We start from the raw sequence: 23,981 nt of genomic DNA on the forward strand, positions 1-23,981 counted from the left end.
CCGCCTCCGGCCTGAGCCTCGGGTCCCGGACAGGGAAGGGTTACCTGGCGGCCCGCCCCCCCCCTCCGGCCCGCCTCCCTCCCGCGCTTGCTGGCGACTCCGTGTCCCGCGCCTGTTTGTGCTGCAGCGCAGGGGCTCCGGACGGCCCGTCACCGCACCCCGGGAGCCTAACCCCGAGAGAGTAAAAGAACCGGTTCCACAGCGCCCCCCTCTAACTCCTGACCCCCACGCTCGTCAGCGCCCCCGAGGGGTGGCACGGCTCCCCTCCGCGCGCGCTCGAGTGCTTCCTTCCCCTCTCCCTAGCCATGGCCCCCGCGGCTTAGACGCCTCCGACGACGCTGCTCGGAGCAACGCGGGGGCCGGATGGACGGGGCTGCGGGGCCCGGTGAGTACGGGGCGGGGCGGCCGGCGTGGCCTGGATTCCCTGAGCGCCAGCCGGACGGGCACTGCTAGTGCTGGACCGCTGTCTAGTGGCGTGCTCGCGTGCTCCTGCGCCTCGGGGGCTCTGAGCATCCTCCTCAGTTCTTCAGGTCGTCCAATTCTAGTTCCTAGGAACCCGCTACAGTCATTTTGGACTTCCTTAATGCCATTCTACTCCTTGGTTCCCTGTGCCCCTCTGAGTTTCCCTGACCACTGTGTCACACTGGGCCTCTTCCCCGGGAATTCCGGGTCTTCTTATTTCGGACTTCTACCCTTACCTTGGGATGTACACTGTAACAGCTCTCCACTGATATGCTGTACAGTCACCGGATTGTGTGCCTTACACCCCGGCCTCTCAGTCTGACTTTACTGTCCAGTTCACTTTCCTGTGTCTCTAGCTTGTTGGCTGTGTTTGCATTTGTAGAGACTTGCGCTTGCTGGTGGGGTGAGAGGGCTGCGTGCGGTTCCACACCAGTATTGCTCCTGTGTCTCTCTCTGGCTCCCACGTACCTCGGCAGTATTCCATGTTTCCCCCCCCCCTGGTATTCCATAATACTTTGTCTCTGTGGAGGCTGAGACAGCAGCAGGAAGAGTTTTGCCAGGCTCATTGCCTGTCCTGCTAGGAGGAGGCACTTTGGCCCCCTACCATCTCTGTCCACCTCCTCGCCGCTGGATGAGCTTTCGAGTTTTAGACTACTCGAAAGGGTTAGCTCTATTGAATGGTTGCATTGTAACATTGGGTGGGAGGACAAAACCAGCTCTGCCCTCCAGGTAGTGGCACTTTTCTGAGTGCTTCTTGCCCCTTTCCCAGGTGAGGGCCCTGCTCATGAGACCCTGCAGACCCTGAGCCAGCGACTTCGGGTGCAGGAAGAAGAGATGGAACTGGTAAAAGCGGCTTTAGCAGAAGCCCTTCGCCTGCTGCGGCTGCATGGCTCCACCACAACCCTGCAGGGCTCTGGCATATCAGCCCCGACAAGGAACAGGTATATATGCTAGCACACTCATTCTGCCTTCCTGGGAACTTTGGGGCATCAGGTTAATTTGCTGTCTCCTCAGCAGCATCACAGTCCCTCCAGGACTGCCACCTACATGCAGCCCTTCCTTGGTGACCAGAGGCACCCAAACGGAAGAAGAATTGGAGATTGTTCCATCCTCTGGACCCCCTGGCCTGAGCAATGGTCCTCCAGCTCTTCAGGGGGGCAGTGAAGAACCTAGTGGGACCCAGTCTGAAGGAGGGTGCAGCAGCAGCAGTGGGGCAGGCTCCCCTGGCCCCCCAGGAATCCTCAGGCCGGTGCAGCCTCTTCAGCGTTCTGACACGTAGGTATCCTGTGGTGGTAGCTAGGATGGATGGGAAATCTGAGAAACAGGCTTGATTTTTCACTTTTTCATTCTGTCCCACCAGGCCCCGAAGAAATTCTTCCTCCTCCTCCTCCCCCTCAGAGCGGCCCAGGCAGAAACTCTCCAGGAAGGCAGCTTCCTCAGCTAACCTGCTATTGCGGTCAGGGAGCACAGAGAGGTGGGTAAGCCTCACCTTCCTCCTTTAACTTGCTGTATCCCAGGCTTAGCTTCTTGACTTTCTCCATTCCTGGGTGGGGTAGGTGACCTCATTACCCAACAGGAAGAAAGAAACAAAGCATTCCTTGGGACTCCTGCAATGTTTGGGGCCCTGTGCTGCAGCTCTCCTCCATGTCATTCAGGCCCTGTAACATCTTTGGTGACTAGGTGGTCTCTCATGTTTTCTGTTGCACAGGTGAAGCAGGCTCAGAGAGGGCAGTCAGTTGCCTCAGGTCACAGAGTCAAGCTCTGGACCCGATTTTTCCTGATTCTGGTTCTGCTGACATTTTCATACCACAACATACCTTCCAAAATTCTAGGAGCTAAAAGCTCTGATGACAGTTTATTTAGTTAGTTAAGACAGGGTCTCATCACAGTCAGCTATTGGATGGATCACAGGGCCCCCAATGGAGGAGCTAGAGTAAGTACCCAAGGAGCTAAAGGGATCTGCAACCCTATAGTTGGAACAACATTATGAACTAACCAGTACCCCGGAGCTCTTGACTCTAGCTGCATATGTATCAAAAGATGGCCTAGTCGGCCATCACTGGAAAGAGAGGCCCATTGGACTTGCTAACTTTATATGCCCCAGTACAGGGGAACGCCAGGGCCAAAAAGTGGGAGTGGGTGGGTAGGGGAGGGCGGGGGAGGGTATGGGGGACTTTTGGGATAGCATTGGAAATGTAAATGAGGAAAATACCTAATAAAAGATATTAAAAAAAAAAAAAAGGACAGGGTCTCAGGTATGATAGTCCTTTCTTGGCCTCCAGAGTGTTGGGAAGATACCTAGCAGCTCTGGTGATCTTTCCCAGTGGCTATCCTCAGAGTTTCAGCCAATCCCCATTCCCTACAGAGTCCTGCTCTGCCTACTCCTGTAGCATCCTAGTGCCAGGAAGCCTGCTGGTGTGGGGTCACTGTCTTAGTGGACCTGAAGGTCTACTCCAGCCTTGTCCTTTCTCACCTTCTACTATGTTCTCTGAAGAGCTATTGTTAGCTTATCATCCAGTGATAGTGACCTCTGGAATTCAATTGTCACTTTCCTTTTGGGAGATTTTGCCTACCTTCCAGATTCCTGAAAGGCAGGTTGGTATATATTCTGACCTCATTTTACAAATATGGAAATAAAAAGGTCAGTAGAGGCCTAGAAGAAAGGGCACAGGCTATAGTTCTATGGTTCTGTTGTTTCACCTTTATATTGCCTTCCCTTTCTTCCTTCTTTCTTTCTTTCTTTCTTTCTTTCTTTCTTTCTTTCTTTCTTTCTTTCTTTCTTTCTTTCTTTCTTTTATTCTTTCTTTCTTTCTCTCTCTCTCTCTTTCTCTCTCTCTCTCCTTCCTTCCTTCCTTCCTTCCTTCCTTCCTTCTTTCCTTCCCCCCCCACCTCTCTTTCAACTAAAAGTCCCCATCTCTCTAGAGCCCTAACAGTGACCCCACATTAGCAGGCTGACTGGGAGGAACCTCCTGTCAGTATCTTTTTTTGTTTTGTTTTGTTTTTTGTTTTTGGTTCGAGACAGGGTTTTTCTGTGTAGCCCTGGCTGTCCTGTAACTCACTTGGTAGACTCAGAAATCCGCCTGCTTCTGCCTCCCGAGTGTTGGGATTAAAGGCATGCGCCACCATGCCCGGCTCCTGTCAGTATCTTGTCCCCACTTCTCTCAGGTCTTGACACTTGATCCTGGTCTTATACTTTTACCTCTTCTCAATAGCCGGGGGAACAAAGACCCTCTGTCCAGTCCTGGGGGTCCCGGATCTCGGAGGAGCAATTATAACTTAGGTATGTAACAGAGAAGTGGAGGGAAGAACTCGCATGATGGAATTAGTCAGGTACGGTGGGTTTGCTGCTCTGGCCTTCAGGAGGGAGGCTTATTTCCCTGCTTTTTCCTGTAGAAGGCATTTCAGTGAAGATGTTCCTTCGTGGCCGTCCCATCACCATGTACATTCCGTCTGGCATCCGAAGTCTTGAGGAGCTGCCCAGCGGCCCGCCCCCAGAGACCCTGAGCCTCGACTGGGTGTATCCTATTCAGTTCCGTGGGAATCACCCCTGCCCACAATGGGTCCCTTTCCTTCTTTACAGTTTCTTTCTGTGTGGGGGTGGACAAGGAATCCTGTGAATTATCCCATACCACCCTAATGTGGATGGTGATGCCAAGTGGGAGCTTTGCCGTTTTCATGTTCCCTTCTTCCTCTTCCTGTCCTTCATCTGGCCCTTTCCTTGACCATGCCCCTCAACACAGTTATGGGTACAGGGGTCGTGATTCTCGCTCTAATCTATTTGTGCTGCGCTCTGGGGAGGTGGTCTACTTTATTGCCTGTGTAGTGGTGCTGTACCGGCCTGGGGGAGGCCCAGGGGGTCCTGGAGGTGGCGGCCAGAGACATTACCGGGGTCACACAGACTGCGTTCGATGGTGAGGGTCTTGGGGTCTGGGGCTGGTGGGCTTGACAGGAAGAGGGTCTGTCTACGGGGGGAAGGGTAGCAAAGACAGCTGCCTTGCTGCTTCTTGGGTGGTCTTGAGAGAGACCCCTTTCCTATAGTTCTCTTCCCCTTCCTTAGCCTTGCTGTTCACCCTGATGGTGTTCGTGTAGCCTCAGGACAGACAGCTGGAGTGGACAAGGATGGAAAGGTAATGTCAAGCAGAATATCGAGCAGATAGGATGAGATAACAGGTCAGCTTTTCTTCCCGGTTCTGACCCCTTCTCTTCCACTAGCCCCTGCAGCCCGTGGTTCATATCTGGGACTCAGAGACACTCCTAAAACTGCAGGAGATTGGACTGGGTGCCTTTGAGCGAGGTGTGGGGGCCTTGGCCTTTTCAGCAGCGGTGAGCTGAGCACAAAGCTTCCGATCTTGTTTGTTTGTTTGTTGTTGTTTTGTTTTTTGGGACAGGGTTCCTCTATGTGTAGCCTTAGCTGTCCTGGGGCTCAGTTTGTAGACCAGGTTGGCTTTGTTTTGTTTTGTTTTTTCGAGACAGGGTTTCTCTGTGCAGCCCTGGCTGTCCTGGAACTCTCTGTGGACCAGGCTGGCCTGGAACTCAGAAATCCGCCTGCCTCTGCCTCCCAAGTGCTGGGATTAAAGATGTGCGCCACCACATCCGACTGTTTGTTTTTGAGGCAGGGTCTCATGTACCTTCGGCTGGCCTCTGTAACTCAATATGTAGATGAGGATGTTTTTGAACTCTTGCTCCTTCTGTCTCTGCCCACCAATTGTTATAGGCACGTGCCACCATATCTGGCTAGACCCTTATTCTTGCTCAGGACACCACTCTTTGATTTTACCAGGAAGCCTGGGGAAGGTCTAGTGTTCTGGGCTCACACAGCCAGTTCTCCTGAGAAAGAGACCCTCCCAACCTGTGATAGATCCCTGTCTCATAGCAGGCATGTACAGACGTCCCGGCTTCACATGCTGTGTCTCGTCCTCAGGATCAAGGTGCTTTTCTGTGTGTGGTGGATGATTCCAATGAGCACATGCTGTCAGTGTGGGACTGTAGCCGGGGAGTGAAGCTGGCTGAGATTAAGGTGAGGAACCTAGGTGGCTTGATGGTTTCTGGATCTGGGGTAGGGTGGGAGTGGTGGAATACAGACAGTTCCAGGTTTACTTATACATACACTTCCGACTCAGACAAACTCTCAGTTCTCTCAGCTTTTGTTTCTCCATCTGTGCATTGGGAACTACAGGAGTTCTAACGGGGACTATAATTATTTAGGGGATCAGCTCCCCCCCCCTGCAGTGTTGAGGGTCAAACCAGGGCCTTTAATATGTCAGTAGGCATTCTACCATTTGCTCTATACCTTCAGCTTTCAACCAGAGCCTTGAAGGAAGAATTATCTTGAGGTCTCCGGGCTTTTGTAGACCAGCTGTTAGGAAGATTGAGTTATAGAGTAGACTTTGGTGGCATAAGGCTATCATGCCAGCTACTCTGGAGACTGAGCAGGAGGAAAGAAGGCTGAGGATATAGCCCATAACAGGACACACAAGGCCCTAAACTCAATCTCAATATGGCAATAGGAGTAAATGTGCAGAGGTGGTGCACACCTTTAGTCCCAGCACTCAGGAGGCAGAGGCAAGTGGATCTCTGTGAGTTCAAGGTCAACCTGGTCTACAGAGGGAGTTCCAAGATAACAAGGCATACAGAGAAGCCCTGTCTTGGGGAAAAAAATTGAAGAGTTGTAGTGGTTTATGACTGTAATTCCAGCACTTGAAAAGCTGAAGTAAGGGCTGGAGAGATGGCTCAGGGATTAAGAGCACCAACTGTTTTTCCGAAGGTCCTGAGTTCAAATCCCAGCAACCATATGGTGGCTTACAACCATCTGTAATAAGATCTGATGTTCTAGGCAGGATGTTCTATAGAGTAAGTTGTCTCAACAAAGAACAGCAAATCAAAAAACAAAATGCCACTTGTGTTGGTGCATTCCTGTAAACTTAGCACTTGGGAAGTGGAGGCAGGAGACTCAGGAGTCCATCCTCGGCTACACTGGCAGTTCTAGGACAACCACAAGTCACTCTGTCACAAGAAACAAACCAAAACAGGGTGTGGTGGTGCACATCTTTAATCCTAGCACTTGAGGCAGAGGCAGGCGGATTTCTGAGTTTGAGACCACCCTGGTGTACAAAGTGAGTTCCAGGACAGCCAGGACTACACAGAGAAACCATGTCTCAAAAGAAAAGAGAGAGAGAGAGAGAGAGAGAGAGAGAGAGAGAGAGAGAGAGAGAGGGAGGGAGGAAGGCAGGCTTAGGACTTAGATTGGCTGAATCAAGTGTCTTCTTTTTTTCAGAGTACAAATGACTCAGTCCTCGCTGTTGGCTTCAGCCCTCGTGACAGCAGCTGTATTGTCACCAGTGGGAAATCGCATGTCCACTTTTGGAACTGGAGCGGTGGGACAGGGGCTCCCGGGAATGGGCTCCTCGCCCGGAAGCAGGGTGTTTTTGGGGTGAGGTGTGGATGGGTGAGGCAGTGGAGAGGGAAGTGGGGCTAAGTGCTGTAGACTCTAATGCACCCCAGCACCCCAGCTATCCTGTGACATGTGTTGATTCTAATGTGCCCCAGCATCCACATCTGTCCTGTGACACCTGTCCTCTGCCCTCTCCAGAAATACAAGAAACCCAAGTTCATCCCTTGCTTTGTCTTCCTTCCTGATGGAGACATCCTCACTGGAGATTCCGAGGGGAACATTCTTACCTGGGGTCGAAGTGTCTCAGATTCCAAGACCCCAGGCAGGGGTGGGGCCAAAGGTATGTGGTTAGGGCTAGCATTTAGGATGTTTGTATCTCAGAAATTCTGTGGGAACAGAGCAGAGCGTTTCCTTTTACCCTGGAGAACTGATGAACTCCGTGGGGCTTTGTCTAGAAAGGTGGGGAGCCACACAGTAAAGGAGAGAAGGCTAGGGATTTGAATTTGTTAAATCTCAGGTTCAAAGTTCAAAGTTCAAAGGGCCTTTTTTTTTTTTTTTTTTGCCACTATTACTATGAGCTGAATTGGTAGTCATGATGAGGCTTAAAGAGTCTTCTGTGGGTGCTTGGGAGCTAGAGTTAGTCTGTGTTGTGATGCTCTAAGCTGCTCCTTTCTCTAAGAGCATGACTTACCTAGCCTTTACCAACAGAGACCTACACGATCGTGGCCCAGGCCCATGCTCACGAGGGGTCCATCTTTGCCCTGTGTCTCCGCCGGGATGGGACAGTGCTGAGTGGTGGTGGGCGGGACCGACGACTGGTGCAGTGGGGGCCCGGGTTGGTGGCCCTCCAGGAGGCAGAGGTGAGAGATGCGCTGGGGTCTAGGAAGGGATGGGGAGAGGAATGGTCAGTATGCTTTTGACATTCTGTCATTACTCCGCAGATTCCAGAACACTTTGGAGCTGTGAGGGCCATTGCTGAAGGGCTTGGCTCTGAGCTGCTGGTGGGAACCACAAAGAATGCATTACTGAGGGGAGATCTGGCTCAAGGCTTCTCCCCTGTTATCCAGGTTTGGAAGCTAAAAGCCAGGGCAAGTAGGGAAGGGAGTTTGGGGAAGAGCTGTGGTAACTCTGTTCTACTGCAGGGCCACACTGATGAGCTCTGGGGACTGTGTACACATCCGTCCCAGAATCGCTTCCTCACCTGTGGCCATGACCGGCAGCTCTGCCTGTGGGATGGGGAAGGCCATGCACTGGCCTGGAGCATGGACCTAAAGGTAGAGTCAGCTGCCCTTGATCTGCCACGCTACCCGTGCTCTGACTCCCTAATCCTGCCTTTCCTTCTGTGTCTGGGAGAACTGACTGTACTGTGGTTACAGGCTGTTCAGATATGAACTCTGTAGAGACTGGTAAGAGTGACTGACACCTGGGCGTTGCTGCTGCCTCAGACCTCATTTTGGTTCATCTGTAGCACTGCTAGGTGCTTTCGGTTTCTTCCCCTTACTAGGCTCTATCCCAGGTCTCTCATGCCTCCTTTTCTCTGGTTGCCTTGGGAGGATCCTTTAAAGTTACTAAGATGACAAAGTGACATCCAACTTCTCTTATTAGAAAGCCATCTTCTTTTCTTTTTTTCTTTTTGTGTGTGTTTTGTTTTGTTCTGTTTTTTTTGTTTTTTCAAGACAGGGTTTCTCTGTGTAGCCCTGGCTGTCCTGGAACTCTCTGTAGACCAGGCTGGCCTCGAACTCAGAAATCCACCTGCCTCAGCCTCCCAAGCGCTGGGATTAAAGGTGTGTGCCACCAATGCCCGGCAAACTTTTATCTTTAATTAACATTTACATAATACTCAGTTTTGACTGTGACCTAGGCTCTTTCCTCCCCCAACACCTTGATTTCCATCTGAATCCTCATGTCTCTAGAATTTCAGCTTATACTTTCATGTACGTTCTACTACCCCTTCCTCAACCCCACCCCCTGAAGTCTCTCTCCTGATCTCATGGGCCCCTTAGAAAAACCATTTCTTCAATTTACCTTTTTTTCTTCCCAGGAGACGGGTTTATGTGCTGACTTCCACCCAAGTGGGGCAGTTGTGGTTGTAGGACTGAACACAGGGAGGTGAGAGAATGCCAGACCTCCTAGGAAGAAAAGCAGGGAAGTCTAGGAAGGGTTCTTGGTAACGGGGACAGGGACAAGAGGTGACCAAGGCTAACTAAAGTGTTGAACCACACCTTTCGGGTGCTTCTCTGTAACCCAGGCCTCCCCTCTCCTGCTGTCACCAAGTCTTCCCCATGTATACTCTTCAGTCTGGTAGCAGCCCAGGATGGGGAAGCAGTGGGCTTGGGAGGGGTGGATGTGGGTGGGCGAACAGGGAAGTGCCAGGCTGACTGACTCCACAAGGTTTCTGTGGTTGGCCTGGTCTGCAGTTTCTGACTTCTTTCTCAGGAGACATCAGAAGCCCCTCAGCACTTCTATGCCCTTAGCCTCATCCCATCCCCCAGCCTCCTTCCAGACACCACAGCCTGATATTCTGTCTTCTTGCTGACTCTTTGCTCAGAGCCTCCCTGGGGGTAGGCTCACATCTTGCCTCCTTGCTTCCTTCCCTTTTCCTTTCAGGTGGTTGGTTTTGGACACAGAGACCAGAGAGATTGTATCCGATGTCACTGACGGCAATGAACAGCTCTCAGTTGTCCGGTACAGCCCAGGTGGGAGCCACCCCCACCCTGGACCTGGGTCCTGCTCTGGCTCTTCTTTATCTGAATAAGTTTCTTTGTAGATGGGTTGTACCTGGCTATTGGTTCCCATGACAACATGATCTACATCTATAGTGTTTCCAGTTGTGGCACTAAGTCCAGCCGCTTTGGCAGATGTATGGTAAGGATGCTGGGGTGGAAGGTGGGATTTGTTAACTGTGGGCACAGTAACAGGGGTTTGATGCATTAAGGGCTAGCCTGGGGATGGGAAATGGTAGCCATCTTGTCAAATTCTTGACTCTTATTCCCCAGGGGCACTCCAGTTTTATCACTCACCTTGACTGGTCCAAGGATGGGAATTTCATCATGTCCAATTCTGGGGATTATGAGATTCTTTACTGTGAGTGGCAGGGAGATGGGGATCATTTAATTTTTTTTTTTTTTTTTTTTTTTGCATCAGGCTGGCTTAGAATTCTCTATGTGGCCCATGCTGTTTTTGCATTTGTCATCCTCCTAATTATGTCTCCTAAGAGATTATGTGGGTGCCGACAGGAGGTTTCTAGTCAGGAGGGCTGATGGTAGTAGAGGAACATCAAGCAGAGGGGCTGATGTGGAGGGAAATGGAGGTTGGAATTGGACATAGGGATAACCCGGTAAGTAGGTAAGCTACAGTTTCACACTCTATCTTCTCCAACAAGAACTCAAGGGAGTTGAAAAATGGACCAGGCATTGTGGTGCATGCCATTAATCCCAGCACTGGGGAGGCAGAGATACGTGGCTGGATCTTTATGAGTTCAAGGCCAGCCTGGTCTACATAGTGAGTTCTAGGGCAGCCAAGGCTGCATAGGAAGACTGTGCCTCAAAATACAAAACAAAGGAAAGGCCAGGCGTGGTGGCGCACACCTTTAATTCCAGCACTGGGGAGGCAGAGGCAGGTGGATTTCTGAGTTCAAGGCCAGCCTGGTCTACAAAGTGAGTTCCAGGACAGCCAGGGCTATACAGAGAAACCCTGTCTCGGAAAACCAAAAACCAAACCAAAACAACCCCCCCCCCCAAAAAAAAAAAACCAAACCAAAACAAACCAAAACAAAGGAAAAAGCCGGCTGCACCAAGAAGACAGTGCTTTAGGATAGCTCCTTAGGGCAAGTGGGGGAGGGGCAGCTGATGAGAAACTGTTAGTGCTTTATCCAGAGGCTCTAGGCATGTCTAAGGCTACATTCTCTGTTTCTGAGACAGGGTTCCCTCTGTCACCTGCGTTTGTAGACCAGGGTGGCCCCCAACTCAGAGATCTGTCTGCCCCACTAGGACTGGGATTAAGGATCTGCACCATCATGCAGGCCTAACTTAAAGCCAAGCCAAGTCAGTGAGAACTTGGGAAGCACACAGTGGGGTTCATAGTGGACGCTATGCCTATGATCAGTTCATGTCGTCAAGTGAGGGAAGAATGACGGCTGAGTAGGCGATTTCCACCTAGGGGATGTGGCTGGAGGCTGCAAACTGCTGAGGAACCGCTATGAGAGCAGAGACCGGGAGTGGGCTACCTATACCTGTGTGCTGGGCTTCCACGTCTATGGTGAGCCAGGATCTGGAATCCGTTAGGAGGGCTGGGGAAACAAGGAAGAACCCATTCTGCCCTCAGAATCCTGGGCGTGTGCCACCTCGGGGTGGGGGTCATAGTGGCAAATCCAGGCTAGGAGGCCCCTTGGGATTGTCTGGAGCGCAGTGGCAACCTGAAGACCTGAAACACTGCAACTCTAGGTTGTGGTAGCAGCCTGACTCAGGCCACCTGTTGTGTTAGGTGTGTGGCCTGATGGCTCTGATGGGACAGACATCAACTCCCTTTGCCGCTCCCACAATGAACGGGTGGTGGCTGTGGCAGACGACTTCTGCAAAGTACACCTCTTTCAGTACCCATGTGCTCGAGCCAAGGTGAGGCTTCAGGGGACCATTGGGCCCAGGTGGGTAGGTTTGGTACCCTGCCATTGCTGCAACCAGTTGTTTTTTTTTTTTTTTTCTCTCATCTAGGCGCCAAGTCGTATGTACTCAGGCCATGGCAGCCATGTGACTAGTGTCCGGTTCACGCACGACGACTCATACCTTGTCTCCTTAGGTGGCAAGGATGCTAGCATCTTTCAGTGGCGAGTGCTGGGGGCAGGGAGCTCTGGGCCCGCTCCTGCCACACCATCTAGAACGCCCTCTCTGTCCCCTGCCTCCTCCCTGGACGTGTGATTGATGCTGGATGGTCTTGTCCCTCTGGTACTGTGGTCTGGCCCCACCCTGGCCAAAACCCCTAGGACCAAGGACAGTCTTTTCCTGTGCTGGCTTTTTCTTTGACTTCATACATTCCCAATTGCGCATTTTTCTGGAGGGGCTAACCACCCCACTGCACACAAAATAACAACAGACTTGCTGGCTGAGCCAGGCAACCCAGCTCCGACACCCTCTGCTCGGTGAGGGGCAATAAAAAGAAAAAAGTAACTGCCTGGTGCTTTTGTGCGGCGGGTCCCCTCAGGGGCCCAGTTGTGTTAGGATGAAAGAAAAAAGTGCAGGGCGGGAAGAGAAAAGGGAGTTCAGACCAAATATGCAAATAACAGGCAAAGCGGCTTGCAAATAACCTCAAGAAGAGTGAGGGCGCGCGCGCGCCTTTCGACGCCACTGCCGGGGAGCTGCTAGGACCCATAGTGCAAAGAGTTAATTCCGGCTCCTCACCGCCCTCAGGGGCGGGGTCGAGCTGCAACGGAAATAACCGAGCGCGAGGCCGCGGCTGAGCGAAAGGAGCCGAGTTCCTTCCGGAAGTGGCCGATCTGCGGGGTCTTGCTCTCCGACCTGAGCCGAGCGCTGGGCCTTGTTCTCCGGATCGGCCGAAGGTGTTCCGGAAGGAGGCGAACCCGGACGCGGGCAGGGCAAACCTTGCCAGCGGTTGGCACCGCACGACGTCTGCTGGGACTCGGTGAGGACGCTAGGAGCTGGAACCTCACTCCGGTCAGGCAGGAATCGAGCTCGTTCCGGAAGAAGCCGAGTAGACCGGAGCTGGCCTCGGTGTCCCGGCGTGAGGCTATAGCAGTGTCGTCGTCGCGCGGGCAGTGATGAGCCGCGGCGGCTGAGCGAGCAGAGGTGCCGGCTGCTCGGGCCCCATCGACACTTCCGCGAAGCGTCAGCCACGCGCTGGGGGCTTCGTCTGGAGCTGAGCTTTGCCCCCGCGAGCCTCCGGGACCTCTTTGTGTGGCCGGAGGCGGCGGCGGGAACGGCCATGGCGGCTAACATGTACCGGGTGGGAGGTGAGTACCCTGAGCGGAAGAGGCTGAGGCCGGGATCAGGGAGACTCGGTGTCCGCAGGCGCGGGGGAGCCACATCTGGGGTCGTGTGGGCCGCGGCACCGACCGGAACCGGAATCAAGAGCCATGGTTCCGCGGCGGCGACGCTATCGGGCGCAGAGTCTACCGCAGAGGCTTACCTGCAGCCGTAACGGTGCTCTTGAGACCTGTGACTGGATCGCCGGGCTGGAAGTGGCCTTGGCTTTGGAAGGGGCCCGAGTGACCCACCGTCCGGCCAGCCGCGCTAGGGGCTAGGCGCGCAGGGGTTTTCTTTTCTGTGGCGGCTTGTGCGTTCGCGAAGGTGGGGCCTGAACAGTTTACTCAATTCTCCTATACAAGGATGCAACTTGAGTGCAAAGTTGTATGGACTCCAGGGAAATTCTTGTTCTTGTTTCTTAAGTCTCACTTTTGAGTGAAGATCTGACTTTAGAACTGGGTGTTGCAGGGGTAGGGGGTAAAAACTCATTTCCTTTTTCTTCTTTTTTCCTTGTTTCTTTTTAGACAAGGTTTATTCTCTGTGTAGTCTTGGCTGTCCTGGGACTCATACTGTAGACCAGGCTGTCCTCGAACTCAGAGATCCGCCTGCCTCTGCCTCCTGACTGCTGGAATTAAAGGTGTGTGACACCACTGCCTGGCAAAGTATTTCCATAATATCTCTTTTCCTTCCTTCCTTTTTTTTTTTTTTTTTTTTCTTTTTTTCTCTCTTCTCTTCCCCCACCCCCCATTTCCTTTTTGAGGCAGGTTTCCCCCTTGTTTCTTTTGAGACAAGGTTTCTCTGTGTAACCCTGGCTGTCCTGGAACTTGAGCTGTAGACTTGGCTGGCTTTGAACCAAGAGCCTGCTTTGGTCTCCCAGACTGCTGGGATTAAACGCATATGCCACCACTGTCCAGCTAATGACTAGTACTTATTTTCTTAACTCTCTCCTCTTGCTCATCTCCACTTCATCTCTATCTAGAATTTTGTCTCATTTTGGTCCACACAGAGCGACTTTTTCATCTGGGTGCCCTCTCCTCTGATCCTCTTGTTTCTTCCCCACCTCCTACAGATTACGTCTATTTTGAGAACTCCTCCAGCAATCCTTACCTGGTTAGACGGATTGAGGAGCTCAATAAGGTGAGTGGAGTTGGTTTTTTTTTTTTTTAATGATACAGGGTCTCTCTATTATGTAACCTTGGCTGCCTGGAACTTGCTGTGTAGACCAGGCTGATCTTAAACTCATGGAGACCCTTTTCATTGGTTCTGAAATTATCTTTGAGTATTAAGTCTTTACTGCTAAGTTTTTCTAGCTCTTCTACTTAGACCCTTAAGGAGATATTGCTTTTGACTCTGCGCACTTCCACTCCCCCACCTCCCCCCAGCACCTCCACTTTCTTTTGTTGTTGTTGTTGTTTTGTTTTGTTTTGAGACAGGGTTTCTCTGTGTAGCCCTGGCTGTCCTGGAACTCATTTTGTAGACCAGGCTGGCCTTGAACTCAGAAATCCGTCTGCCTCTGCCTCCCGAGTACTGGGATTAAAGGCGTGCACCACCACACCCGGCATGCATCTCCACTTTCAAATGGCCAATTTTCCTTCTCGGTTTTTCTCCCTCCTTTAGACTGCAAATGGAAATGTGGAAGCAAAGGTTGTCTGTCTTTTCCGGCGAAGGGATATTTCTAGTAGCCTCAACAGCTTGGCTGACAGTAATGCTCGTGAGTGTCTTCATTCCTTACCCATCTCCCTTCCCCAGGATCTGAGGACTAGACATGTTCCTGCAGGTGTTTCCCCTGGCAGCATGCCCAAGGGAGGGTGTGAGTTTGGGGGGGGGTGGGAAGTGCCTGGTCTGCGGAGGGAGGCCTGTTGTTACACGTTGGGGTTGGAAGCAGGGCGGGCAGACCATGATAAGGAAAGCCAAAATGAGGCTTATGTGTGTGAGTGGAGAGATATTTAGATAGGAAATGAAAAGAGCTTTAGAGAAGCAGGCACTCGGGGACATTTTGGGTACTTTGGGACAGTGGTTAGTGAGTGATGGCCAAGGTGAAGAGGAAGATACTGTTTTGAGAAGTCTGCATAACAGAGAGGCTTATGCTGTAGTCTGGAGGCGATGCCAAAACATTAATAGAGATGATAAGCTAGGAGCAGTTCTCTTGGACTTCCCTGCCTTCACCATTTTTCCTCTCCATTCCAGTTAGTGTCATTTTTACTTATTTTTGCTTTGTCTGCATTTTCTCTATGATCTTTATATTGTAATTTTTTTTCACTTAGTTTTATCTTTTTTCTTTCCTTTTTTTTTTTTTTTTTTCTTTGTCAGGGTTTCTCTGTGTAGCCCTGGCTGTCCTGGAACTCACTCTGTAAATCAGGCTGGCCTTGAACATAGAAATCTACCTGCCTCTGCCTCCCTGGTGCTGGGATTAAAGGCGTGTGCCAGCACTACCCGCATCACTTAGTTTTCTTTTAACTCCCTTTTTCCCTCCTAGATTCTTTTTCAGGCTGCAGTCATGAAAGGGTTAATGAACTGGGCCTACCAAGTTTCCTGGCCCTTTGGGGTTTCCGGCTCCATCTGGCAGGGGCTGACCTTGGCCTTATCCAATCAGAAGGGGTAGGGGTGTGGTTCTTTTTGCCCTACCTCTGGGTTTTCCTAGAGCACAGAGAGACACGGACACCCCCACCCCAAATCTGTACCCCCATTTTTCAGGGGAACAATGCACCGATGAGCATGTGCCTGAGGTTTCTGTCTTCTACTTTGGTTGGCACTTAGCCAGGTTAACTGTTTCTACGGAGATTTCAGTGCAGGCCTCTTGGTGCCTCTTGGTGAGGAAGGTGTTGGCACTGGTTTCAGAGTTGCCCTTCTTGAAAGCCCACAAACTATTATTAGCCAAGTAGAAAGAGAAGGAGCATTAGGTTGCATGTGATGTTTCAGACACAGCAAGGAGTCCTGAAGTATGAAGAGGAGCTGGTAAATAAACAGCGACCATGTGTGCTATTTTTACTTCTTCTTAACTGGATTTTAGGACCTCGGACTGGTTGTGCAAGAAAGAGCTAAATATGATGTCACACTGTATTATGGCTCTGTTTGTGCTTTCTGCGTGTTGGCAGCTAGGGTTGGGTGCATTTCTGTGGTATCCTTATACTCTCACAGTATAAGGATGGGATAATTCCTTTGACGGAATTAAAGAGAGGATGGAACATCTACACTGAGGTGTAAGGCCGAAAGGGGGGGCTGGTAGGATAAGAGTGAGCTGCCCGAGGAAAGCAGTGCTGGGCAGCAGCTGAGGTAGGCTCTCCTTTACCAGACTAGCTAGCTGGCTAAGGTACCTGTTTCTGAATTAGTTTATGACTTGGTTTTTCCTCACTATTCTAGGGGAGTTTGAGGAGGAATCAAAACAGCCAGGGGTCTCCGAGCAGCAGAGACATCAACTGAAGCACCGAGAGCTTTTTCTTTCTCGGCAGTTTGAATCATTACCAGCCACCCACATAAGGTATAGGACGATCAGGGTCACTGTGGTCTATGTGCCCTTGTTTAGAAGATGGAGAGAAGGGGGTGGTGTATTGGAGATGGCAGGTAAGGAGGGCTGCTCATCCAGGACTTTTGGGTTTGTCCTTTTTCTTAGGGGGAAGTGCAGCGTGACTCTCTTGAACGAGACAGACATCTTAAACCAGTATCTAGACAAGGAGGTGAGGAGCTGTTGGGATAAGAGGGAGGTGAGAGAATGTTGCCCCTAAAGGCAAGTGAGGTGGTAAAGGGGCCACGGACCTCACAGCCGTGTGTGTGTGTGTGTGTGTGTGTCTGTGTGTCTGTGTGTGTCTGTGTCTGGAGAGACCTTACTGTCCATGCAGATTCCTTCCCACTAACCTCCTCTCTTCCTCTTCAGGACTGCTTTTTTTACTCACTGGTGTTTGATCCTGTGCAGAAGACACTTCTGGCTGATCAAGGGGAGATCAGAGTTGGTTGCAAATTCCAAGCTGAGATCCCAGATCGTTTGGCAGAGGGTAAGCAACAGAACAAGAAGTGCTTGAACATGAAAGTTTCTGTTGATAGCTTGATTTGGGGTACCAGTGTGGAATCTGCTAGGTGTTGTGTTGTGGCTCTGACAGGGTGAGACTTAGGAACATGAGAGAGACAAGTGGGCACAGCTGGGAGGGGAGTTCTGAGGTCTGATAGACTCCAAGCAGAGCAGAGGAAAAAGAGCCATTGTGAGTGACTATGAGTTATTTCCCTCTCTCCCTCCGTGGTGATTCTGTTGTTTCCTCAGGAGAATCAGATAATCGAAACCAACAGAAGATGGAGATGAAAGTCTGGGACCCAGACAACCCTCTCACAGACCGGCAGATTGATCAGTTTCTCGTGGTGGCCCGGTGAGGGTGGGTGGATCAGGAAGGTGGGCTGGGGAGGAATGGACTGAGTTCTGCGTCTCATCCAATTTCTTTCTTTCTTTCTTTCTTTCTTTCTTTCTTTCTTTCTTTCTTTCTTTCTTTCTCTCTCTCTCTCTCTCTCTCTCTCTCTCTCTTTCTTTCTTTCTTTTTTTTTTTTTTTAAAGTGGGCTTTGTTTTAGGCCTGGGCATTTTCTTTTTCTAATTAGTTCCTGAACCTGCTTGAATTTTGAAGGGGAGAACCCTTCTTGACTTCTCAATCTCTCTTTAGAGCTGTGGGAACCTTCGCGAGAGCCCTAGACTGCAGCAGCTCAATTCGGCAGCCAAGCTTGCACATGAGTGCAGCTGCTGCGTCCCGAGATATCACTCTGGTAAGTGCCAGCTGATAGATAGTTGGGCGTGTTGAGGCAGGAGAGGAGGGCGGGAGTCCTGAAGAAGGTGCTTAAAGAGTAGCAAGTCCTTAGCTTTGTTCTATATTTTTGGTAGTTCCATGCCATGGATACCTTGCAAAGGAATGGCTATGACTTGGCCAAGGCTATGTCAACCCTAGTACCACAGGGAGGCCCGGTGCTCTGTCGGGATGAGATGGAGGAATGGTCTGCTTCTGAAGCCATGCTGTTTGAAGAGGCTCTGGAGAAGTACGGGAAGGATTTCAATGATATCCGCCAGGACTTTGTAAGTGAACAGGACTAGGAGGAGGGAGAACGACGATGGAGCTAGGATCACATGCCATCTCATCCTGTTTGCTGTTCTTTTTAGCTACCCTGGAAGTCACTTGCAAGCATAGTCCAGTTTTATTACATGTGGAAAACCACAGACCGGTATATTCAGCAGGTATGGGTCAGGCTGGCTGGGAGGCTGGACCAGAGGCTATCTGCTTACCTCTCTGCTGTTTCTTTTGTTTGATTTCAATTTGTACTGAGATGCTCTGAATTTCTTTCTGTTTTTCTCCTTCTTACAGAAAAGATTGAAAGCTGCTGAAGCAGACAGCAAACTGAAACAGGTCTACATCCCCACTTAGTAAGTGTGGCAGAAAGGGAGATGGTGTCTTCCTTAATGATTGGGGGTAACCAGGAAGCAGAAGCAATTGTAGAAGCTGTAGCTCAGTGAGAAGCATGGGCTTAGTATGCACAAGGCTGTAGGCTTAATCCCCAGAACTCCAGAGAGTCGGAAATAGAAAGTAAAGTGGTGGTAAGAGAGACACAAGTGGGTTGTTTTCTTAACTAGCTTCTGTCTTCTCCTCTTGTTTCGTTCATTAGTACCAAGCCAAACCCTAACCAGATCATTTCTGTGGGTTCAAAACCTGGCATGAATGGGGCTGGATTCCAGAAGGGCCTGACTTGTGAGAGCTGCCACAGTGAGTTCCAAGGGGGGACAGGGTTGCTGGGGATAGGTGGTCCTAGGGTGGCTTATTCTCTGTCCTGGGAATTTGAGGATCTTGGGTGGCATATTTCCTGCCAGCAAATTTCCCTTCTCTCTCTACTCTTGTAGCCACACAGTCTGCCCAGTGGTATGCCTGGGGACCCCCTAACATGCAGTGCCGACTTTGTGCTTCCTGTTGGATTTATTGGAAGAAATACGGGGGACTGAAGACCCCTACCCAACTTGAAGGGGCTGCTCGGGGCACCACAGTAAGAATCAGTGGGTGGGAACTTGGCATGGTGACTGAGGCAGGTGGGTGAGTTAGAGGCCAGTCTGGTATACAAAGCAAGCTCCAGGTTAGCTGGGGCTACATACTTAGATATTGTCTCAACAAATAGAAAAGAATCACTGATGCCAGGCGTGGTGGCGCACGCCTTTAATCCCAGCACTCGGGAGGCAGAGGCAGGCGAATTTCTGAGTTTGAGGCCAGCCTGGTCTACAAAGTGAGTTCCAGGACAGCCAGGGCTACACAGAGAAACCCTGTCTCGAAAAAACAAACAAACAAAAAAGAATAACTGCAAGAACACGTGGGGATGGGGAGAGTAGTGGTCCTATGAGTGCTTTAGGCAAAGGCCAGAAAACCTTTGACCTCTTCTTCCATGGAGACACTCAAATGCGTAGGAGCACCTGCTAAGTATTGGGAAGCCAGGATGGTTGGGCGGGGTTTCACTGAAGAGGTCAGGTAGAAACAGTTGGCTGTCTGCAGGAGACAGAGGACAGAATTGCACTGTTGATTTCTCTTTTTCATATGTCATTCCTCTAGGAGCCACACTCAAGAGGTCATTTATCCAGACCTGAAGCCCAAAGTCTCTCCCCCTATACAACCAGTGCTAACCGGGCCAAGTTGCTGGCTAAGAACAGGCAAACTTTCTTGCTCCAGACCACAAAGCTAACTCGTCTAGCCAGACGAATGTGCCGAGATCTATTACAGCCAAGGAGGGCTGCCCGAAGACCCTATGCACCTATCAATGCCAATGCCATCAAGGCAGAGTGTAAGGACTGGAGTACTAGCAATGAGTCCAAAGTTGCTCTGGCCAGAGCCCAGTGACTGTAGGGATACTAGGCCACAGCGGGTGTTTAGAGATCTTGGCCACAGAAGAGAACAGTGAAGTTCCTTCAGAAACTTTGATTTGCCATGTCTGGTGGTGCATGCCTAGAATGTAAGCCCTCAGGCTGAGACAGGATATAGCTACCTAGGTCCTATTAGACTGGGCTATGTAATGAGCTCTGGGCTAGCCTGGATTACTTACTAGGACCCAGTCTCAAAAACCAAGGCTAGGCATGCGTATAACCCAAGCATTGGAGGGGTGGAGTCAGGACAATAATAGTTCTAGGCCAGCTGGTACTTCACAGTAGGACCATTTCAAAACACCAAAACAAAACTGCAGAGTACCCAGGGGCTCCCCTCTCACTGCAGAGTACCCAGGGGCTCCCCTCTCACTGCAGAGTACCCAGGGGCTCCCCTCTCACTGCAGAGTGCCTAGAGGCTTCCCCTTACTGCAGAGTACCCAGGGGCTCCCCTCTCACTGCAGAGTACCCAGGGGCTCCCCTCTCACTGCAGAGTACCCAGGGGCTCCCCTCTCACTGCAGAGTACCCAGGGGCTCCCCTCTCACTGCAGAGTACCCAGGGGCTCTCCTCTCACTGCAGAGTACTCAGGGGCTCCCCTCTCACTGCAGAGTACCCAGGGGCTCCCCTCTCACTGCAGAGTACCCAGGGGTTCCCCTCTCACTGCAGAGGACCCAGGGGTTCCCCTCTCACTGCAGAGGACCCAGGGGTTCCCCTCTCACTGCAGAGTACCCAGGGGTTCCCCTCTCACTGCAGAGTACCCAGGGGCTCCCCTCTCACTGCAGAGTACCCAGGGGCTCCCCTCTCACTGCAGAGTACTCAGGGGCTCCCCTCTCACTGCAGAGGACCCAGGGGTTCCCCTCTCACTGCAGAGTACCCAGGGGTTCCCCTCTCACTGCAGAGTACCCAGGGGTTCCCCTCTCACTGCAGAGTACCCAGGGGTTCCCTTCTCACTGCAGAGTACCCAGGGGCTCCCCTCTCACTGCAGAGTACCCAGGGGTTCCCCTCTCACTGCAGAGTACCCAGAGCCTTCCTCTCTTCTCCAGGCTCGATCCGACTTCCTAAGGCTGCCAAGACGCCACTGAAAATTCACCCTCTGGTGCGGCTGCCCTTGGCAACTATCGTCAAAGATCTGGGTATGAGATGGGGAACTACACCCAATCCAGGGTGGGTGGAAGGTGGAGAGACAGTTGGGGTGGTGCCAGCCTCTCTAAGAGTCTTTTCTTCAGTCAGGCTGACAGCTAAATTTTACTATCTTAAGTCTTCTTCCCCAGAGTTTTTCTTTGACACTGAGTCCACACAACTTAGAGCTTTTGTGTGTGCTTATTATTATGATGATCCTTCTTGTTATTGTTTTTTGTGGTGGTGCTGTAGATCAAAACCCAGAACCTCATATGTTCTGGTTTAGTGGTTTACCGTTGAGCTCCATCTCTGGCACAGAAGTGGCTTTATATACGTATTTTCTGATCTGAAAGCATAATGTGTTTTTAAATAAGGTTAAGTAGCTTGATAGGCCATTTTCTCCATTATTAATCTTTAGGCCATTAGAGTAAACAACTGGTCAGGGTAGAGAGGGAGGAAAGAATGGTAATGAAACTACATAGGCAAGGAAAGTGGGAACATTTTCTATTTCATCCCCCTTCTCCCTCTACTGACAGTGGCTCAGGCACCTCTGAAACCAAAAACACCTCGGGGTACCAAGACACCAATCAACAGAAACCAGCTGACCCAGAATCGAGGCCTGGGGGGCATTATGGTGAAACGTTCCTATGAGACTGTGAGTTGACAGAGTGGGTTGGGAAAGCTGAACAGGGTGGGCTTTTGTTTCTAATAGGAGTCTAAGGAAGGTAGTTCCTTCATTATGTACCCCATCCTTTTCCAGATGGCAGGGGCAGGGGTCCCCTTCTCTGCCAATGGAAGGCCTCTGGCTTCAGGGATTCGTTCAAGCTCACAGCCAGCAGCCAAGCGTCAGAAACTAAACCCTGCTGATGCTCCCAATCCAGTGGTATTTGTGGCCACAAAGGACACCAGGTAGGGAGGGAGTCCACCATGAGGGGCTGAGAGGCTGGCAATCCAAGTTGTCCAGCATTGGAAGTAGGCGTATCTGAGAAAGATAGGTGCACAAGAGAATGTGGGTACCAGAGGGTAGAACTGTAGAGGGCGTTGTGGAGCTGAACCTGGTTGAGTCTTGATGCTCATCAAGCTTTCCTGTTTCTGTCTTGCTCTTTTTGGCCAGGGCTTTAAGGAAAGCTCTAACTCACCTGGAAATGCGCCGAGCGGCCCGAAGGCCCAACCTACCCCTGAAGGTGAAACCAACGCTGATGACAGTGCGGCCCCCAGTTCCTCTGCCCGCTTCTTCACATCCTGCCAGCACCAATGAGCCCATTGTCCTGGAGGATTGAGCATCTTAGGGGAAGGGAGGTGGGATGAGAGGTAGAGGGGTGGGTGCCCAGGACATACAAATCTTCATTCCTTTTGGTATCAAAGGGAGTAAGGAGTGAGGGAGGGTTGACCCTGGTGTGTGTGTGTCCTTGCAGGGGTTGGACACCCTCTGGTGTTAGTTACTGCCTGTAACTGCCAGTAACGTCCCTTTTTGGGCTTCACAGCCTATAGGAACTTGCCTGTGTGTGTACCTACCCTATTTGGGGCCTGGGACCCACAGGTGGTTTGGACAGTTGGGGGGGAGGGTTTTTTAATTTTTTAAAAATGAACCTCCCTTTGTAAAAGGGATGGAGGAGGGGAAGAGTAAACATATCAGGTGTTAGTCCCTGGCAGGGGAAGGGAAGTACACTGCCATGTCTCATTTTTCCTTATTTTCTAATGGGGGGTTACTCTTACTGTCCGGTGTCCGGACTTTCCTAATTGGAATTTGAGAGCCCTAAGATGGCGTCAACCCCAGCCCATGCTCACTCTTTCTTCCCTCCCCTTTCTCCCTCTGCCTTTTATATGCCAATTCTCAGAAATAAAGATCTTTTGTCTGTTTTTTAACCTCAGATTCTGTAATTGGTTCTTACAGTGACAAATAAAAAGCTGTTTTCTTCAGCTCCTCCAGGCTCAGCTATTCTGTGTGTGTGTGCGCGCGCGTGCGCTGCATTTTTGTTTTGGGGGTGTTTTTGAGAGGGAAAATAGAGGACAAAGGACAATGAAGGAGGTACAGATGGTGCTTGGTCTAGGAGCAGCTTTCTGAGACATGCAGCCGGACTGGGAGGAAGTCTGTGCCAGCTAGCCTTCTTGTGGGACTCGAGCTTCTCCCATTGGGGCTGAAGTGCAAGCATTATCTTGGTCTAGATTTGTTCCGAGCTCTAAGGGCTCTCCGTCTCCACAGAAGGGTGTGAGGATGTCTGCCTGTTACCTACTTGTCCTTTGGATGCCAGGGAATTGGTCCCAGGGCCCAGAGAATGCTAGGCAAGTGCTCTACTATTGAGCTACCTACATCCTCAGCCTTAACTTTCATTTAGGCATTCTAGGAAATGTTAGCTAACAGGCAAAGATGTACTCCAACAAATGCTGCTTGTGTTGGCACATCCCTACCTTTAATCTCAGCAACGGGGAAGCAAGACTGCAATTCAAGCTCAGTGGTGTATGTATACAGACTGCTGCCTCAGGATTAACAATCAACCTTAGCAACTGCCCCTGCTTTTAAGCGTACTGCAGTATTCTCTTTTTTGGTTTGGTCTGCTCTTTTGGGTTGGCATAAGGATTAGATGCCTGAGGAGGGCCCAATAAGGAGGGACACAGGGCCTTATAGGTGACTCAGTCAAGGTCGCAGACTGGTTGGTGTTCTGCCTAAGGTCTACTGTGCGGCTGATAATCACAGCACAAGCTGCTGAGCTCTCACCTGGTAGCCCTTCCATTTCATCACGGGCCCTATGATCGACCAGCTTTCATACTCTCCTCTGCTTCTGAAACCACACGACTAATTCTGGTTGGGGATCTGCTACACTTCCCGTTCCACATTCTTGAATGAATGTCCTTATCTCTTACCACTGTAGTCAGTTCTTCATTGTACTGCCTTGAAACGGGCCTCGTTAATATACTTCATTCAGACTACATCTGTGGAAGAAACTGGCAGACTAAGCTATCAGCCATCTGGCATTGCGCTCATTGAATCCAGCTGATGGGGGTGGGAGAGACAGGGATGGACAGCTCTGAGAACACTTGTAGAAGGATCAGGCTGCAGAGAAAGGAACTGACCTGAGGATGCGGGAGTCCCTGAGCTCCACAAGGCAAGCGATTGGAAACACCCACCCTCTGCGTCTATTCGCAGGGTAAAATAAGAGATTGAGGGGGCAGTT

The 23,981-nt window shown here is 51.0% G+C and overlaps 2 protein-coding genes and 1 long non-coding RNA gene across 7 annotated transcripts; 2 read left to right on the forward strand and 1 right to left on the reverse strand.

Moving 5' to 3' along the window:
• The first annotated feature begins 95 nt into the window (after positions 1 to 95).
• On the forward strand, positions 96 to 12,015 carry Eml3 (echinoderm microtubule associated protein like 3). Of its 3 annotated transcripts, none has more exons than NM_001374671.1 (22): positions 96 to 385; positions 1,232 to 1,403; positions 1,480 to 1,737; positions 1,823 to 1,936; positions 3,675 to 3,742; positions 3,856 to 3,979; positions 4,203 to 4,373; positions 4,520 to 4,589; positions 4,675 to 4,785; positions 5,384 to 5,479; positions 6,737 to 6,892; positions 7,052 to 7,193; positions 7,562 to 7,713; positions 7,795 to 7,920; positions 7,996 to 8,127; positions 8,895 to 8,962; positions 9,461 to 9,549; positions 9,621 to 9,718; positions 9,850 to 9,937; positions 11,012 to 11,110; positions 11,336 to 11,466; positions 11,563 to 12,015. In NM_001374671.1, exons 1-22 carry the CDS (start codon positions 364 to 366, stop codon positions 11,764 to 11,766), a joined length of 2,691 nt encoding a protein of 896 aa, NP_001361600.1. In that variant the 5' UTR covers positions 96 to 363; the 3' UTR covers positions 11,767 to 12,015. The 3 variants fall into 3 exon arrangements, with proteins under 3 accessions (NP_001361600.1, NP_659121.1, XP_030106738.1); NM_144872.1 differs by having other exon boundaries at positions 127 to 385; positions 1,477 to 1,737; XM_030250878.1 differs by lacking the exons at positions 9,621 to 9,718; positions 9,850 to 9,937; positions 11,012 to 11,110; positions 11,336 to 11,466; positions 11,563 to 12,015 and having other exon boundaries at positions 305 to 385; positions 1,477 to 1,737; positions 1,823 to 1,940; positions 3,628 to 3,742; positions 9,461 to 9,614.
• On the reverse strand, positions 6,496 to 12,823 carry Gm10353 (predicted gene 10353). Its single transcript, NR_165499.1, has 4 exons — positions 11,085 to 12,823; positions 8,879 to 8,982; positions 7,545 to 7,732; positions 6,496 to 7,239 (listed from the first exon to the last, which is right to left on the reverse strand). It is a non-coding gene; the product is annotated as a predicted gene 10353 (long non-coding RNA).
• Positions 12,353 to 22,733, forward strand: Mta2 (metastasis-associated gene family, member 2). 3 transcript variants are annotated; one of them, NM_011842.3, is made up of 18 exons: positions 12,353 to 12,815; positions 13,898 to 13,965; positions 14,446 to 14,539; positions 16,189 to 16,306; positions 16,439 to 16,502; positions 16,700 to 16,817; positions 17,081 to 17,183; positions 17,470 to 17,569; positions 17,685 to 17,873; positions 17,958 to 18,032; positions 18,160 to 18,218; positions 18,458 to 18,555; positions 18,690 to 18,829; positions 19,384 to 19,612; positions 20,733 to 20,822; positions 21,345 to 21,463; positions 21,569 to 21,717; positions 21,923 to 22,733. In NM_011842.3, exons 1-18 carry the CDS (start codon positions 12,788 to 12,790, stop codon positions 22,086 to 22,088), a joined length of 2,007 nt encoding a protein of 668 aa, NP_035972.3. In that variant the 5' UTR covers positions 12,353 to 12,787; the 3' UTR covers positions 22,089 to 22,733. The 3 variants fall into 3 exon arrangements, with proteins under 3 accessions (NP_035972.3, XP_030106793.1, XP_030106792.1); XM_030250933.1 differs by lacking the exon at positions 12,353 to 12,815 and adding an exon at positions 12,906 to 13,465 and having other exon boundaries at positions 21,923 to 22,732; XM_030250932.1 differs by lacking the exon at positions 12,353 to 12,815 and adding an exon at positions 12,906 to 13,152 and having other exon boundaries at positions 21,923 to 22,732.
• The last annotated feature ends 1,248 nt before the right edge of the window (positions 22,734 to 23,981 follow it).

Source organism: Mus musculus, chromosome 19 (genome assembly GCF_000001635.26).
Source record: "Mus musculus strain C57BL/6J chromosome 19, GRCm38.p6 C57BL/6J".
In the NCBI taxonomy this organism is placed as follows: Eukaryota; Metazoa; Chordata; class Mammalia; order Rodentia; family Muridae; genus Mus; species Mus musculus.